The sequence below is a fragment of the Uranotaenia lowii genome, chromosome 3 (genome assembly GCF_029784155.1).
Source record: "Uranotaenia lowii strain MFRU-FL chromosome 3, ASM2978415v1, whole genome shotgun sequence".
Taxonomy (NCBI): domain Eukaryota; kingdom Metazoa; phylum Arthropoda; class Insecta; order Diptera; family Culicidae; genus Uranotaenia; species Uranotaenia lowii.
This window is the reverse complement of record NC_073693.1, coordinates 245,527,770-245,543,253: the sequence shown is the minus strand read 5'-3', so window position 1 is coordinate 245,543,253 and position 15,484 is coordinate 245,527,770. Positions and strand designations below refer to the sequence as shown.

General features: G+C 37.5%; 1 protein-coding gene across 1 annotated transcript in view; it reads right to left on the bottom strand.

Moving 5' to 3' along the window:
- Window positions 1–468: 468 nt before the first annotated feature.
- The window catches only part of LOC129755886 (homeobox protein goosecoid-like), a 370,053-nt gene continuing 355,037 nt past the window's right edge, over window positions 469–15,484 (bottom strand). The window contains exons 2-4 of the mRNA XM_055752583.1: window positions 12,874–14,206; window positions 1,190–1,365; window positions 469–1,121 (exon numbers count right to left, since the gene is read on the bottom strand). Of these exons, the coding sequence (XP_055608558.1) occupies window positions 810–1,121; window positions 1,190–1,365; window positions 12,874–13,963 (1,578 nt within the window). The 5' untranslated portion in view covers window positions 13,964–14,206 and the 3' untranslated portion in view covers window positions 469–809. The remainder of the gene's footprint in view (window positions 1,122–1,189; window positions 1,366–12,873; window positions 14,207–15,484) is intronic.

Sequence of the window (15,484 nt, the reverse complement as noted above, 5' to 3'; positions counted from 1 at the left end):
TTCTGTCCACTAGTTTCGGCGTTCTACCCCATGGTGTGCTCTCTAGCTGGTTGAGTTTTTAATAAAAATAAATTCGAAATTGAGTTTTTATCGTTATTTTTCTTTCTAGTAAGACGTTATAACGTTAAATAAATCCCCGTTAAAAAAAATCAATTCGATTCTTACATGATTTTTAGCGTTGTTAATAGCGTTAATGCTTATCTGGTGCGTTCTGTACAGTTTTCCCTTACATGTATTAGAATTTTTGCAAGCTTATTTTATATGCATTATTTTAAGTTGTAAACTTTTGATAGATGGACTGCAATCAACATTCAAGAGTTTATAGCTAAAAACTAGCAAATATAGGTATGTAATTTTAAACTTACAGTAAGTTTAAGCTTTCAGGGAAATTCCCGCTCTCAAGCTAGACAATAGTGAGTGACATAATTATCTACGTGCTATTTAAAACGCATCGATGTTTGCTGATAACATTTTATTCACATTTTTTCTACCGTCTACACAATGTTTTATTTTGTATTACAATATTGTTTTCACATTTTAAACATTATAAAAATTAAAGTAATGATATGCCATTGACAAATTAAGAGTAAAATTATTGAGAGGCAAGGATTTTAGAAATTGTATTGACAGTAAGAAAGGGAAAGTGTGAAGGTTGTTTCAAGCTTCTAGCTGAAACTGAGATTCAGTATGAAAAATTATAAAAAATCAATTGAATTTCAATTATTTACATAAATAAGTACATTTTATTGAAACTTAAAACAAACATTTATAAATATCCCTGTATTGAGTGCACCAAACCAGGAGTGCTTCTAGTCATCACTTTCGCTCACACTTCGAGCATCAAGAGAATCGGTACAAATGGTCAATTCTGGAGATTCCGCTCCTCCACCGTAAGTCAACCGTCCGCTGCTATTGGTGGTTAGCTGATGTTGCTGTTGTTGTTGATTGGCTGGCGCAGGAGAATGGGACACTTGCTCACCGACATTCAACCCAGCCCCCATTTGTGATGGAACAACGCCGCTGGCAATCTGGCGTTGCCGGATCAGGGCTAACCTTTGTTGGGTGATTTCCAGATGATGCTTGCGCCATTTTATCCGTCGGTTTTGGAACCATACTTTGACCTTGAATGAAAATTTGTTTTTAGAAATCAATTATTGAAGCTATTATTTACATTTGAAGTAAAAACTACCTGTGCTTCAGTGAGCTGCAGGGTATGGGCCAAATATAGGCGCTCCGGGCCGACCATATACTGCTGGCGTTCGAATTCGGCTTCCAGTCGTTCTAGTTGTTCAGGTGTGAAAATAGTTCGGACTCTTTTGCTTTTGAGAGCTGCCGATGATGAAAGCGATGATTTCTTGGAGAGATCTGCAAGAGGCAAACATAAAAAAAAAGTGAAATTAACATTTAGAATGCATAAGGTTCCGTGCGTTCATAGAACGGACTGTTTCAACTAGTAGATAAATAAAAAAAAGTTAGATTTCGTACATTCATAGAATGGACTGTTTAAACAAGTTGATAAATAAAAAAATAGTTTTGAACTTTTTTTGCAACATACTGGAAGACTTCACCCTTTTCTAAAAGTTTAAGCTTTGTTTTAGAAATCGAACATGATTACTCATAGTCCAATAGCTTTGGACAATAGTTCTAATCACTGTAGAAAATGTTGAAGCTGTAGACATCAGCTCAGGAAAAAGTTACTTTGAAATTCTACAACACCGTGGCCTTCGAAAATATCTGATGGCTTCGAGATGTTTTTAAATCATAACTGGCCCTTCGTTGGAATAAATAGACTACGAGAACAACATAACACAATCGATTTTTGGTGTAACAACCTTTTATGCCGCCTTAAGGTAGGCTGAAAATATTCTAACTTTTTTCCAATCGTGGCTCCAGAGAGTAAATGCTTTACGTACTTCGAAGAGCTTTGGCGAAGCATCACTAATTGGGTTCTTAAACAGAATTAATGCTTAGAAGTTACAGAAAAGAGCCTTATTCACCTCCAATACCTGACCCGCCTTTAGACGGGGTTTATCCAACTATCCTTAAAAATGACGGGTGTATCGTAGTCTCAGAAAACTTTGTTCAATCTATTTTTTGGTTGAAAAAATAAAGAAATATACAGCTACAGCTACAGATGTAAAGCTTAGTTTATTTAGAAATGGGACAGTTATGAATGCGTATATCTTAAAAACCAATCTTTTGATCGAAATACTTTCTATGAAGGTAATGTTATGATAATTCATGAAAAATATGAAAAAATAGGTATCGTTTTTTATAAGAAATGTTTCATAAATTTTGTCGTCCATCACAAATCACCTATCTCATTGCAGCTATACAGCTTACGAGCTCTGAAACGATCTACACTTCAGCGATCTTATTTTTATTTATTTTATTTACATAGTATTCCGTCTTACGACATAACTTGACGAACATAATTCCTAAAATTCACTCGGTTCATAGCAACCGTTCTCCAATTTCTCGGGCACCCCACGTTCGCCAGATCACGCTCCACTTGGTCTAACCACCTCGCTCGTTGCGCCCCTGCTCGTCTTGTTCCTACCGGATTCGTAGCGAACACCTGTTTTGCAGGACAGTCGTCCGGCATTCTCGCAACATGTGCTGCCCAGCGTATCCGGCCAGCTTTCACCACCTTCTGGATACTGGGTTCGCCGTAGAGTCGCGCGAGCTCGTGGTTCATCCTTCGCCTCCACACTCCGTTCTCCTGTACGCCGCCAAAGATGGTTCTTAACACTCGTCGCTCGAATACTCCGAGTGTACGCAGGTCCTCCTCGAGTAATATCCATGTCTCGTGCCCGTAGAGAACAACCGGTCTAATGAGCGTCGTATACAGGTTACACTTCGTGCGAGGGCTAAGTCTTCTCGACCGCAGTTGCTTGTGGAGTCCATAGTAGGCACGACTTCCGCTGATAATTCGCCTCCGGATCTCACGGCTGGTGTCATTGTCTGCGGTCACCAGTGAACCGAGATAGACAAAGTCTTCGACTATCTCCAGCTCGTCGCCGTCGATCGTGACCTTGTTATTACTGGACAAGCGGGTTCGGTCGGTCTCGGATCCGCAGGCCAGCATGTACTTTGTCTTGGACGTATTAATCATCAACCCAATCCTTCCTGCTTCGCGTTTCAGTTTGCGGTAGATCTCCTCCACCGCCGCAGATGATCTGCCGACTATATCAATGTCATCGGCAAAGCAGATAAGTTGACTGGATCTGTCGAAAATCGTGCCCCGCATTTCGCCCACCGCTCGTCGAATAACACCTTCTAGCGCCACGTTGAACATCATGCAGGATAGACCATCACCTTGTCGAAGCTCCCTGCGCGATTCGAATGAACTCGACAATTCACCCGAGATCCGCACACAGCACTGTGTTCCATCCATCGTCGCCTTGATCAGTCTGATCAGCTTCCCGGAAAAGCTGTTCTCGTCCATAATTTTCCATAGCTCTTTACGGTCGATCGTATCGTATGCGGCTTTGAAGTCTCACTTCAGCGATCTACACTTAGTTTATCGCTTTTTGAATATTAACAATTCAGTTATGAGCCTTGACTTTCCTGATGACCCTTAACCGTAGTTGACCGATCATGTGCTTCACTCCATGATTTGAATTTCGTGGACAATTTTGACAATTTTTGAAACTGTGCCAAACATTTTTTTTCTTTTTCTCGTATGCATCTCATACGCATGGTAAATATCTTTAAAACTTCTGAATTCTAAAATTTGAAAAAAAAAAACAATAGGTCGGATAGTGCTGTCAAAATTTTGTATGTCCGATAACTAGAAAACAAGCTATCCGCAAAAGAAAGAAAGTAAACTAAGCTAAAATCAACAAGCGGGATTAATGCATTAATCCAGCGGTTTAATGACAAACGAGTTTTATTCTAAACCCAACGTTTCGGTGTCGTATGACACCATCTTCAGGGATTCTAAAAAGTGTAAATTGTATTGTTTAATTACAGAAAATGTGTGTTGTTTCGGTTATATAGCTATAATCTAACCCTACCTACAAACAGTCGTTGTATCTTGCTTTTGTAAAAGCGTACTGTTTTGATTCCGTTAAAGCTTAGTTTCACTGTAAATGGAGTTTTTGATTTAGAGATCATCCATAAAACTAAAAAAGAGTCTACTATTTAATTTGAAAACCTCACCAAACATCGAGAAAACACTTAGCTGTAACTTTAAGGCGGTAGAACTCTGTGAAACCATATCTTCTTTGATTTCCCTCGGCGTGTTATCGTTTTCAATATTTTTGACAGATGTCGGATATTTTTGCTAAAAACTCAACCAGCTAGAGAACACTAATAATATAATGATTGTTTGATTAAAAGTTCAGTAACATGTTCATCGCATTTGTGTAAATTATGCATACTTTGGCAAAAACTCATTTGTTATTGCTAAACGTATCGAAAATTTCGCTTTTTGAATTATACTTTTTGATATCGTTATAGGTAAAACGCCTTCATGTAGGCAACGAAATTGAATTTCTTGGCTGATATCGCGGTAAATATGGCGACAGATGATTTTTTCGAAACAAATTTCGGCGCACCTTTTAAACTTAAAAAGGATGAAATTTCATTTTTTTAATATTTATTGGTAAATCTATGTTTTGAGGCATTTTACTCATAAAAGTATTTTTGTGCCGGGGAGTTCCACTTAATAATTATTGAATAAAAAAGAAGGGAAAAGAAATGGGAAGTAGGAGAGGGTAGAAAGAGAAGATCACTCATTTGTGTCGATGCGTGATCGACTTCGTGTTGATCGAGCTCCTCCTGGAGGAATAGAATTTGGCGCAATATATACCTCAGCATCACTCGCTCCTTCACGGTTTGAAGGCGCGGGAGGTGAGGTCTGAGCTAAGACGGGGTTTCGTTTCCTGGGGGGTGATTCGAGATTCAAACTTTGTTTCTGCTTTGGTGCTTCGGCTGACGGTCGTTGAGGTGGTGTATTGTTGTCCAATCTCGTGCGTTTCTGTTGGTTTACTTGTTGTTGTTGTTGTTGCCGCTGCTGCTGTTGGTTCGGTTGTTGCGGTGGTTTCGTGTTTTTGATTATGCTGTTGAGTGGTATTCTGTTTCGCTACGTTCGCGTAGCTCGTGCTGCTGCTGTTAGTCTGAACCATTCTTCGTGCTGTTGCTATTGGTAAATTTTGATCGGTACTTATCTTCAGCGTTGCTGTTTCTGCTATCCACAAAGGACAGCATCTATCGATGGGCCCATGCTTTCCTGAACAATTGTGGCAATAACTGGGAGATGTACAATTGTCTTATTCATTCTCGTGCGATTTCGAACAATTTTTGCATGTTCGTGTCTGTTGCTGACATTTTATTTTCGGATGTCCATACTTTAAACATTGGCGACAAAGAAGGGGCTGGGAATAATACGGAAGGGTACGGACTCTCAAAAAGCCAAAGTTTAAAAATTCAGGAACAACTGTGCTGTTACTAGTAAGAACTAAAGTAGATGTACCTACAACTCCCGTAGCCGTTTTTTGGTGATACGTCTGACATTAATGATTTTTTGCGGAGTTAGTTCTTTTAAAAGTTCCTCATCTGACATGCCTTCTACGTCTCTACATGTAACGACAAATTTCTTTTGGTTTAATTGAGGATGACGGCCAACCGAAATTGGGGTGCCGTTTCCGAGTTGAGTTAACTTGGCAAGCAATCTAATCTGATCTTTATTTCTGATCTTCAGCACGTACCAGTTATTCCTGCGTTCTATAAATCCTCCTTCAATGGCCCCTACATGATCTGCAATAAATCGCGAGATCACAAATGGATTTTTTGGTAGCTCGTATCCGTTTTCAGCTTTCAGGGTCAGATAGTATAAACGGCCGTGTAGATTCTCGTGGTCCAACCATTCCGGAACAGTTCTACCGGGATAGTCCCCGGGCGATGGGCTCATCGCGAGCACTACGGTTATTTATCACCACTATAGAAAAAACTAATCATTGCCTTTTCACAATATCGAGGGAGAAAACACATCCGATCGCGACGAAGGCATAGGACAAACTGCCGATGAAATTTTATATAATTATGCATTCTTATCGTAATTTGGGGATCAGCAAATAAAAAGAATGACATTTCGCTTTGATATTCGCTTTTTCTCAAAAGTTAACAGCATTCTAAATTTGAGCGTACGATTGGAAAAAAGAAAAGCTGAAATCTTATTAGTCTGCGCAGTGTAGTTTGCCATAAAGCCTTAAATGTTAATCATGAAAAATTACAAGTTTCACGCAGATTCGATTTATCCTTCTGTTTCTAAGAAATCAAGTCATTTTTAATGAAATTTTCAAAGAAATGATAGAGAAGCTTGTTTGCCGCAACAAAAATGAAGAAAAGCATCATTCGTAGCCATAAGTTGAGTTTTTTTTTTTTTAAATAATGGCATGGGCCATGCTACCCCGCTGGTGCTTTTTATACAGTTTACCTATATTAAAAATATGACACGTTTCCAAAATACAAGGTGGGTTTGTTGTAGCTTGAATCTAACACCCTTGTTTAACTTAGATTGAATGTGTGACCTGTTTTTGATCATAAGTGTGTTATCTTTCTCTTTGAGTTTTTTTTTATTTCTGTTGGTGCGGAGTTGTTAGATGTTTTTTCTGTTGTTTCTGTTGTGGAAGTAATTTCAGTTGTGTTCTCTGTTGTTTTTATTTTTGTTGTGATTTTATCATTCTTCTGTTTTAGCATGTTCATGTTGCTTCTGTGCCCTGTGAGTTGATGGTCTAGTGTATTTTTGGTTAGTCTAACATCCCACATTTTCTGTAATTACACAACACAATTTACCAAAATGTCGGGTATAGAATAAAATTCGTTTGTCATTAAAAGCTTGAACTGACTTGACGTTAAAAAAAAAAACAAACAGCGGGATTATTTTTTGGAAAAAAATGCTGGTCCGTGGACGTTCACAAACACTATAAAGAGTGATACGGTCAAAATTTGGTCAAGGGAAAACGCGTGCAAATCGGTGAAATCGTTTATTTAAAAAATCAAATTAAATTTCTTTTTCAAGTTTAATTAGTATAAAATTCAGGACAAAATTTCAGTTAGTCTTCCGCTTTTCCAAATCCGAATTGCCGGGCCTTACGCTTACCATCAGATTTTGTACAGCCACCTTGTCCACCATCTTCACCGCAGGAAGCCAGTTTGCCTTGAAGTGCTGCTCGCCCTTGGCAGTTTTTTTGTTCTTCTATAGGTTCCGCTTGGCAATAGCCCAGTATTTCTCAATTGGGCGGAGCTCTGGCGTGTTGGGAGGGTTCTTGTCCTTGGGAACCACCTGCACGTTGTTGGCGGCGTACCACTCCATGGCCTTTTTACCGTAATGGCAATATGCCAAATCCGGCCAAAAAAGTACGGAACAACCGTGTTCTTCAGGAAAGGCAGCAGACGTTTATTCAAACACTCTTTCACGTAAATTTCTTGGTTGACAGTCCCGGAAGCTATGAAAATGCTGCTTTTCAAGCCACAGGTGCAGATGGCTTGCCAAACCAGATATTTCTTCGCGAACTTTGACGGTTTCATGTGCTTGAAAATATCTGCTACCTTTCCCCTTCCTTTTGCCGTATAAAACTCCTGACTCGGAAGCTGCTTGGTGCTCCAACAGGTTTCGTCGTCCATTACCACGCAGTCAAACTTCGTCAGCATCGTCGTGTACAGCTTCCGGGATCGCGCTTTGGTCGTCGTATTTTGTTTATCATCGCGATTTGGAGTCACTACCTTCTTGTAAGTCGATAGTCCGGCTCGTTTTTTGGTTCGATGCACGGTTGTAGACGATACACCCAGCTTATTTGCGGCATCTCGGAGAGAGAGGTTAGGGTTTCGCTTGAAACTACCGGCAACTCTCTTTGTCGTCTCAGAGGCTTCCGGTTTTCGATTTCCCCCCGATCCAAACTTCCTGGATGTCGACAAACGTTCCCCAAACACTTTAATTACATTTGTAACGGTTGATTTGCCAACTTTTAGCGATTTTGCCAGCTTTGCGTGAGAGTAGCTCGGATTTTCGCGATGCGTTAGCAAAATTTTGATACGCTGGTCTTCTTCCTTGGACGGCATTTTGACAACTGAAGAGTGAATTTCAAATTAAAAATAGGAGCCATTCTACACACACACACCTTCAAAATGAGGGGTGTTCAGGTTTTTTAAATGCAAAATTGAAAGAAATACGTTATGTTGATATTGACCAAATTTTGACCGTATCACCCTTTACAGGAACTTGATTACAGTCACGGACGCCTGGTACAGAAGAGCCTACTGTGGTGCTATCCTGTTGTAAGACTGTACAAGGAACATGCAGTCAAAATGTATACAAAACTCCAAATTTAAACAAAAATCAAACGATTAAGCATTTTATATAGGGTAGATACTCTAGATTTCGACAGGGGCTAGTTTTCGACAAATTTTTAATGAAAGGCTTATCTTTCTATTTGGTGGCTCAAGCTATCTATGCTCATATTTTTCTATTTTTGTTCCCCCAGTTTAGTATACGTTGAACATAAAAATTCTTATAAATAAGTTGTTTAATAGTTGTAAATCAATAATTGAAAAGTAACATTATAAATCACCTATGAAATTCAATGCTATAACAATTTTTTTTAAATATATCTTTATTAGTACCAATTCATCATTACATTTATATTACATTAATACATTAAATTAGGTGTTCAGTTCAATAATGAACTTTCAGAGCCCTATAGTTCAATAATCACTAAAATTTATTTATTCGACTTAAATTTGCTGAGCACAATCAAGCATTTTTATAAAGGAGAACATCCTGTAGTGAAAAAAAAAATATTTTAAACTAAAAACTAAAGCTATCCTAGAATTAAACTAATTGTAGAGAGAGCGAATCTCTGCGATGGAAGACTGCATCGATTTGCCTCTGAAGTTGGAGATTATTTTGTTGGCCATCTCTTCGATAGTTTCAATGCCTGCAATCCGATGAAGATCTTCGGTGCTGTGCCAAGGTGGAAGCCGCAAAATCATTTTCAGAACCTTGTTCTGAATCCTCTGGATGGCCTTCTTCCTCGTCGCGCAGCAGCTAGACCAAATCGGAACTGCATACATTATCGCTGGTCGGAAGACTTGCTTGTAAATAAGCATCTTATTCTTCAGGCAAAGTCGGGATTTCCTGTTGATGAGAGAATAAAGAGATTTAGTGTATTTATTACATTTAGATTGAATATCTTCAATGTGATTCTTAAAAGAAAGATTCCGATCAAGTGTGAGTCCCAAGTACTTCACGTGATCAGACCATTCTAAAGAAACCCCATTAAAAGTTATGGAATGATTTTCATTAGGTTTTAAAAAATTTGCTCTTGGCTTATGGGGAAATAAAATAAGTTGAGTTTTGGAAGCGTTAGGAGAAATTTTCCACATTTTCAAGTAATTCAAAAAGGAATTTAAATTTTGTTGCAATCTACTGCGTACCACCCGTAAATTTCGACCTTTGGCTGAAAGCAAAGTATCGTCAGCAAATAATCTTCTACCTTTTCCTTCTGGGACATCAGGAAGATCAGAAGTAAAAATATTGTATAAAATAGGCCCAAGTATACTACCCTGAGGGACACCAGCTCTAATGGGTATCCTTTCAGAGCATGAATTTTGATAGCTTACTTGCAAAGTTCGGCTAGTCAAATAATTTTGAATAATTTTGGTGAGATATACAGGAAAATCAAATCGAGCTAATTTAGCTACTAAACCTTTGTGCCAAACACTGTCAAAAGCTTTTTCAATATCAAGAAGAGCAACACCAGTTGAATAACCCTCAGATTTGCTAGCGTTAATCATATTAGTTACACTCAAAAGTTGATGTGTAGTAGAATGTCCATGACGAAAACCAAATTGTTCATCAGGGAAAATAGAATTCTGATTAATGTGAATCATCATTCTATTCAAAATAACTCTCTCAAATAGTTTACTTAAAGAAGGAAGCAAACTAATTGGTCGATAACTTGAAGGCTCTGAAGCACTTTTTCCAGGTTTCAAAATTGGAGTTACTTTGGCATTTTTCCATTTATTGGGAAAATAAGCCAAGTGAAAACATTTATTGAAGATTTTAACTAAAAAATTTAAAGTGCTTTCAGGCAACTTTTTAATAAGAATATAGAAAATCCCATCTTCCCCCGGGGCTTTCATATTTTTAAATTTTTTGAAAATCAATTTAAGTTCATCAATATTTGTCTCACAAGAACTTTCAAACACAATTTGCTTAGAAAGAATATCATCAAACTCTAGGGAAATTTGAGCATCAATTGGACTTACAACGTTTAAATTAAAATCATGAGCAGACTCAAATTGTTGGGCTAATTTTTGAGCTTTTTCTGAATTAGTTAAAAGAAGTTTATCCCCATCTTTCAAAGTAGGAATTGGCTTCTGGGGCTTTTCTAGAATTTTAGTTAATTTCCAAAATGGCTTTGAGTAGGGTTTTATGTCCTCTACTGCTTTAATGCTATAAGAATGATTTTGAATCATGAAAGACTCCCCTTTTATTCGATTGAAAGCAACAAAAAAGGAATCAATGGATAGATAAGGTTATGAAATCAATCTTTTCGACAATTTATTTCATATTTTGCCAACATTTTAAGAAATTTCAACTGTTTTTTGAGCTGTCGAAAACTAGCGCAGAAAATTCACCTAATAATCTATTTTTCGACATCCATCTTCCTTGGTATGTTTATACTGTTTCCATGGTTTAAAAAACCAATATGAAAAAACTCATATTCCTGTGCTAACAAAGGAGGTGAAAATGTTCTTGTCGAAACCTAAAACTTTTTGTGTTGAAAACTAAAATTGAATGTCGAAAACTAGATCATCGAAAGGTTTTAGTAAAAGGATAATAAAAACTTTTTCTTTAAACTTTCGATCAATAAAAAATGTAGAGAATGAGGAAAAAAATCTGATTCATAGAACCAGTCATATTTGAGATGAAAAACTTGAGTCAATTAATATATTGACAATGTTTTTCTGACAAAACAAGCAAAAACTGTCGAAATCTAGGTATTTTACCCTACATCGGTTGAGAAACAAAAAGATATAAAGCGATTTTAAGCGAAGAGTGTCGAATTTACATTCAAGGTCTGATAAGGGAGTTATTTTGTCTGGGTTTTCAGGGTGCGTCAATAACAAAGCAATGATGCAAAATTAAAAATTTCATCAATTCAACTGGGGTTCCAGAAGTTTTTTTTTATTTGGATGCGTCTAAATAAAGATACAAGCCATCAAACTTCCAAAAATGTCATATTGACATGAAAGAGCGTATTATGGTTAAACGAAATTAACCAAAGTGCCCATCCAGTTTTTGAACAGGTGTTTAACTATTTGAATAAATTGAAGTTCCCTCATCCACATGGATATTTGCTGAACAAGGGTTTTTTTAGTTCTCAATGGATGTTATCGTTTCTACAACCGATAAAACTACTAATTTTTAAATAGTCCGATGAGATAGCGGAGAAGATTTCTTTTTCAGCTCACTAACGATCGTGGCTCCAGAGAGTAAATTTTTAAAACACTATTACGGGCTTTTATTGACAACAAAAATACATACAATTTTACTTCATACTGTGGAGCTGGACTTTTTTTTTATCTAACGACAAGGTGTTGCTTTAAAATTTGGGTTCAATGCTCTGATTTCTGAAAAAAAAACTATAAATTTTTGCTAGCACTCTAGGACTTTTTATTGATATTTTTTATACATTTATTGTGCAGGAAGATATTTCTAGCGTAATATTAAGCGATTATGAAGACATAAAAAGACATTGAGCAACTCAATTAAATCGCTCATTCATGCATAAACATGAACAATCAAGGAGATGCGAAATGTTCTTCATAAAATAATAGAATAGATAAAATAGATTTAGATAAAATAATAAAAGAATAGAATAGCAATACTGGGCTTGTGATATAGCTCAGTTGGCAAGTCTGTTGTCTCCTGAGCCGATGTCCGCGAGTTCGAGCCCAAGAGTAAACATCGAACACAGTTGTACCGGATAAGTTTTTCAGTAACGATCCGCCAACTGCAACGTTGATAAAGTCGCGAATGCCGTAAAGATGGTAAAATGACTATAATCGAAAAAAAGAATAGCAATAGAAATAAAGTAAAATTGAAACAAATCCTTTTCATTACGTGAATTTTGAATAAGGTAACCTATCTTCTCAATATTGAGAACATAAATTGGGAATTTATTAAGCTTTTATGAAACTTTTTCAAGATACATATTTTGGTGGCTGGAGTAAAAACTTGTTACTAAGCAAATCATTCCCATGAATTTCTCCTTTTGATGGAATGTGAAAGAAGAAAAAAAAGATATTTCCAGTTTTGTTAAAAGAGGAATTGCAAAGTATGGAAAAGAAAAAGTTTCGTGAATTTTCGTGGCAGAAATAGACTATTATATTTATTGATTGATCAATTGAAGATCTATAGGCAATTTTTTTTTAATCAATTGTATCTTTCTACGTGATAATATAGTTTGTTAACCAGACTAATCTTTGTGTTCTTAAATTAGGTGGATAAAGGGAATCTCTTAGCTTAGCTTTCTCCAAATTCTTGTTTTGGAACTTCAAAGTATCAAAAAGCTTTTATTCGGAACTGATTCAATTCTATGGTGCTCGTCCAACGAACTTTTGATGGCTTGAGTTGCACAAAAATACTTTCATTCAAGGTCCATGTAGATTGAAATAAGATGTTGGGAGGGAATTGTAATGCATGCATTTATAAGTAGGTTTCAAACTTTTTGTTGACTAAGCTGGGTTTTAGCGGAAAAAAAGAAGAAATTTATATCTGGTCACAAAAATAAATAGCACCTTTTCCGCACAAATTGACGAAAACGAAAGCCGACGGCAAAGTCCGCAAGTTGAACCTACCTTTGAACTTGTCCCGATGGTGATTCTGCGCGTGATGATGTGCTGCCGCAGCCATTGCTTGCAGCTGCTGATGATGGTGGTGGTGATGATGATGATGCTGATGGTGATGGTGGTTGGGATTGTGGAGGGGATGGGCAGCGTTCGGTTGTGCTCCTGTAGCTCCTCCCCCTCCCCCGCCTCCACCACCTCCGCTTCCGGGTAAATGTGCTCCTCCCAGGGGGGGTAATCCTTGTGGGTTGTGTAGATGATGGTGATGCGGAGAGTGATTCGGAACAACGGCCGATGGTATGTGGTGATGGTGCTGATTAAATTGGTGGGCCGCCGAGAAACCGACGGCATTAGCATGCAAATGGTGTAACGATTGCAAAGCCACTAGGCCGTTGCTCGAGGCCGCCGGATTCGTTGGCACCACCTGGCTCGGTGATATGTGATTATTTGCGTTGCTATCAAGGCCTGGTGAGATAGTTTTGACATCGGAATCCCTCCCGGAAGTGCGTTGATGGAAGGCAGAGCTACTTCCGCTGTGATTATTCAGTGACAGATTCATTACATCGCTGAAGTTGTGTCCCTCGTCTTCGTGCTTCTTCTTGAGTCCTAAGATGGCAGCTATCGTGAAGGATTTCCCAATGCCATCAGCATCCAACGGAGTGGTGCTAGGCGTATGGGCGCTACTTCTTGACAGATCTTCCTCGCAATCCTCCTCCTCTTCACCATCATCAACGATGTCGATATTGTTGTCCTCGGCATCGCTCGACTGATTCGTATCGGTATTCTCGATGTCTAAACTACTTCTGTCTATAAGGTCCTGGTTATTCTCGCAATCGTCATCGCCGTTTTTGGAACTGATGCTGTTATTGTTGTTGTTGTTCAGTGCATTCAAGCGTTCTCCAGCAAATTTCTGAGCGAGATGCTGATGTTCCTGCTGATTGTGAATGTGGTGGTGGTGGTTCTGTTGACGATGATCCATGGCGGCGGCGGCTGCGGCGGCTGCTGCTGCTGCTGCTGCCGCCGCCGTGGCATGCGAGTTGTGTAAGTTGAGAAAATGTGTCAAAGGATTCGTATGGTATTTGGCTGGCTGGTGGTGAATCATTGCTAATTTACTGGACCAGACGCAACTTTCCGATAATGAAGCCACTTTATTTGGCCGGACTGTTTGCTTAATTAAGGCAAAACTATTTTCGCTTCTCCCGTCTTGCTGGGATTTCCTTTCGGTGGAATCCTCTTCCCGGACGGGATCCAGCAGCTTGTGATGAGGGTCAACTTTGAACCACTTTTTGGGTCGCTGGATGGGTGGAAACTTCTTCGCTTTTGTCAGAGCTCTGAAAAGTTTTTCCTGGAAAAAGACAAAAAGGACAAATTGATTTAAATGACAGGAATGGAAATTGTCGCTTGTAAAATGTTTCTCGTACTGGTTAAATTTTTTTTTACTAATTGATTGAAATGTTAATGACACTTCTTTATCTTCTTTTATATAACATCTATTTAATCTGTTTATTGATATGATTAAATACCAACAATATTTGAAATTACAGTATAATAATCGATCATGGTTACGCTTAATCAAAACCTGAGCTAATCCTTTGCAGAACCCTCGACAAATTGGTGAGCACCTTCAGTACTACAAAACAGTAAAGTTGGGCTAGTTTTGAGAAATTTGAAAAAAAAACTACTTAGTTCAATAAAACAAAAATATTGATAAAACTTCCCCCTTTTAGAGATGTTAATACATGCTTCAAAAGAATGGAGATATTTTTCTCCGATGGGAGGAAAGTTTTATTACTTTTAAAGCTGTCCCTAATCCTTACTTATTTTTTTTATTTTCCTCATTAAATGCCACAGTTTATATATTGAAACTATTGATATGTGAAACCGAAACTTTTCCATGTTTATTCATAAAAATAATCAAGCTTGATATAAAATACTTTATCACTATATAACCATTGATCACAATATAAATATTATGTTCGAGCGTTCTTAGGCTTAATTTTTTGCTCAAGCGAATGAAAGCTTAATATTTCCTTAAGAAAAAATGTTGTATTTGTTTAGAAATCATAATTCTATGGCCTGAATTTTGTTTGACTGTTGGGGATTTTTTTTTTTATTATCTGACAATTTGCGCCGGGGGTCTTCAGGTTTTCCCCAAAATTGAAAATTTGGTTCGTTTTTGCGACTTAAAAACACATGTATTTTTTCAGATTTCTAACATTTGTATTTTTTGAGTTAGCTTCTGTTAGATTTTTTGTAAATAAAAAATAACCATTTTTCAAAGCTACATAACTCTGTTGTTTCTCAACGGAAATTATAAAATAGCACATCAAAATGCATTGAAATTTTATCAGCTTTCCAAATAGAATAGTTAAAAAAAATTAAATAATGACCTTCAACATGAAAAGTTGAAAATAAACTTTAAATGACGTCTAAAAGTACCGTCTGCACCACCGAATATTTTGAAAAAAATACCAATGTATAGCTCGATTCATGATGCAACTTTCATCTGAAGACACCAAAGTGGGCCATTAACACTTTGAAGAGTTATGAAAGAAATAATGACAATAAATCTCTTTTTTTGCATCGAAAACAAACAATGGTCGAACAACTGCACTCAAATATG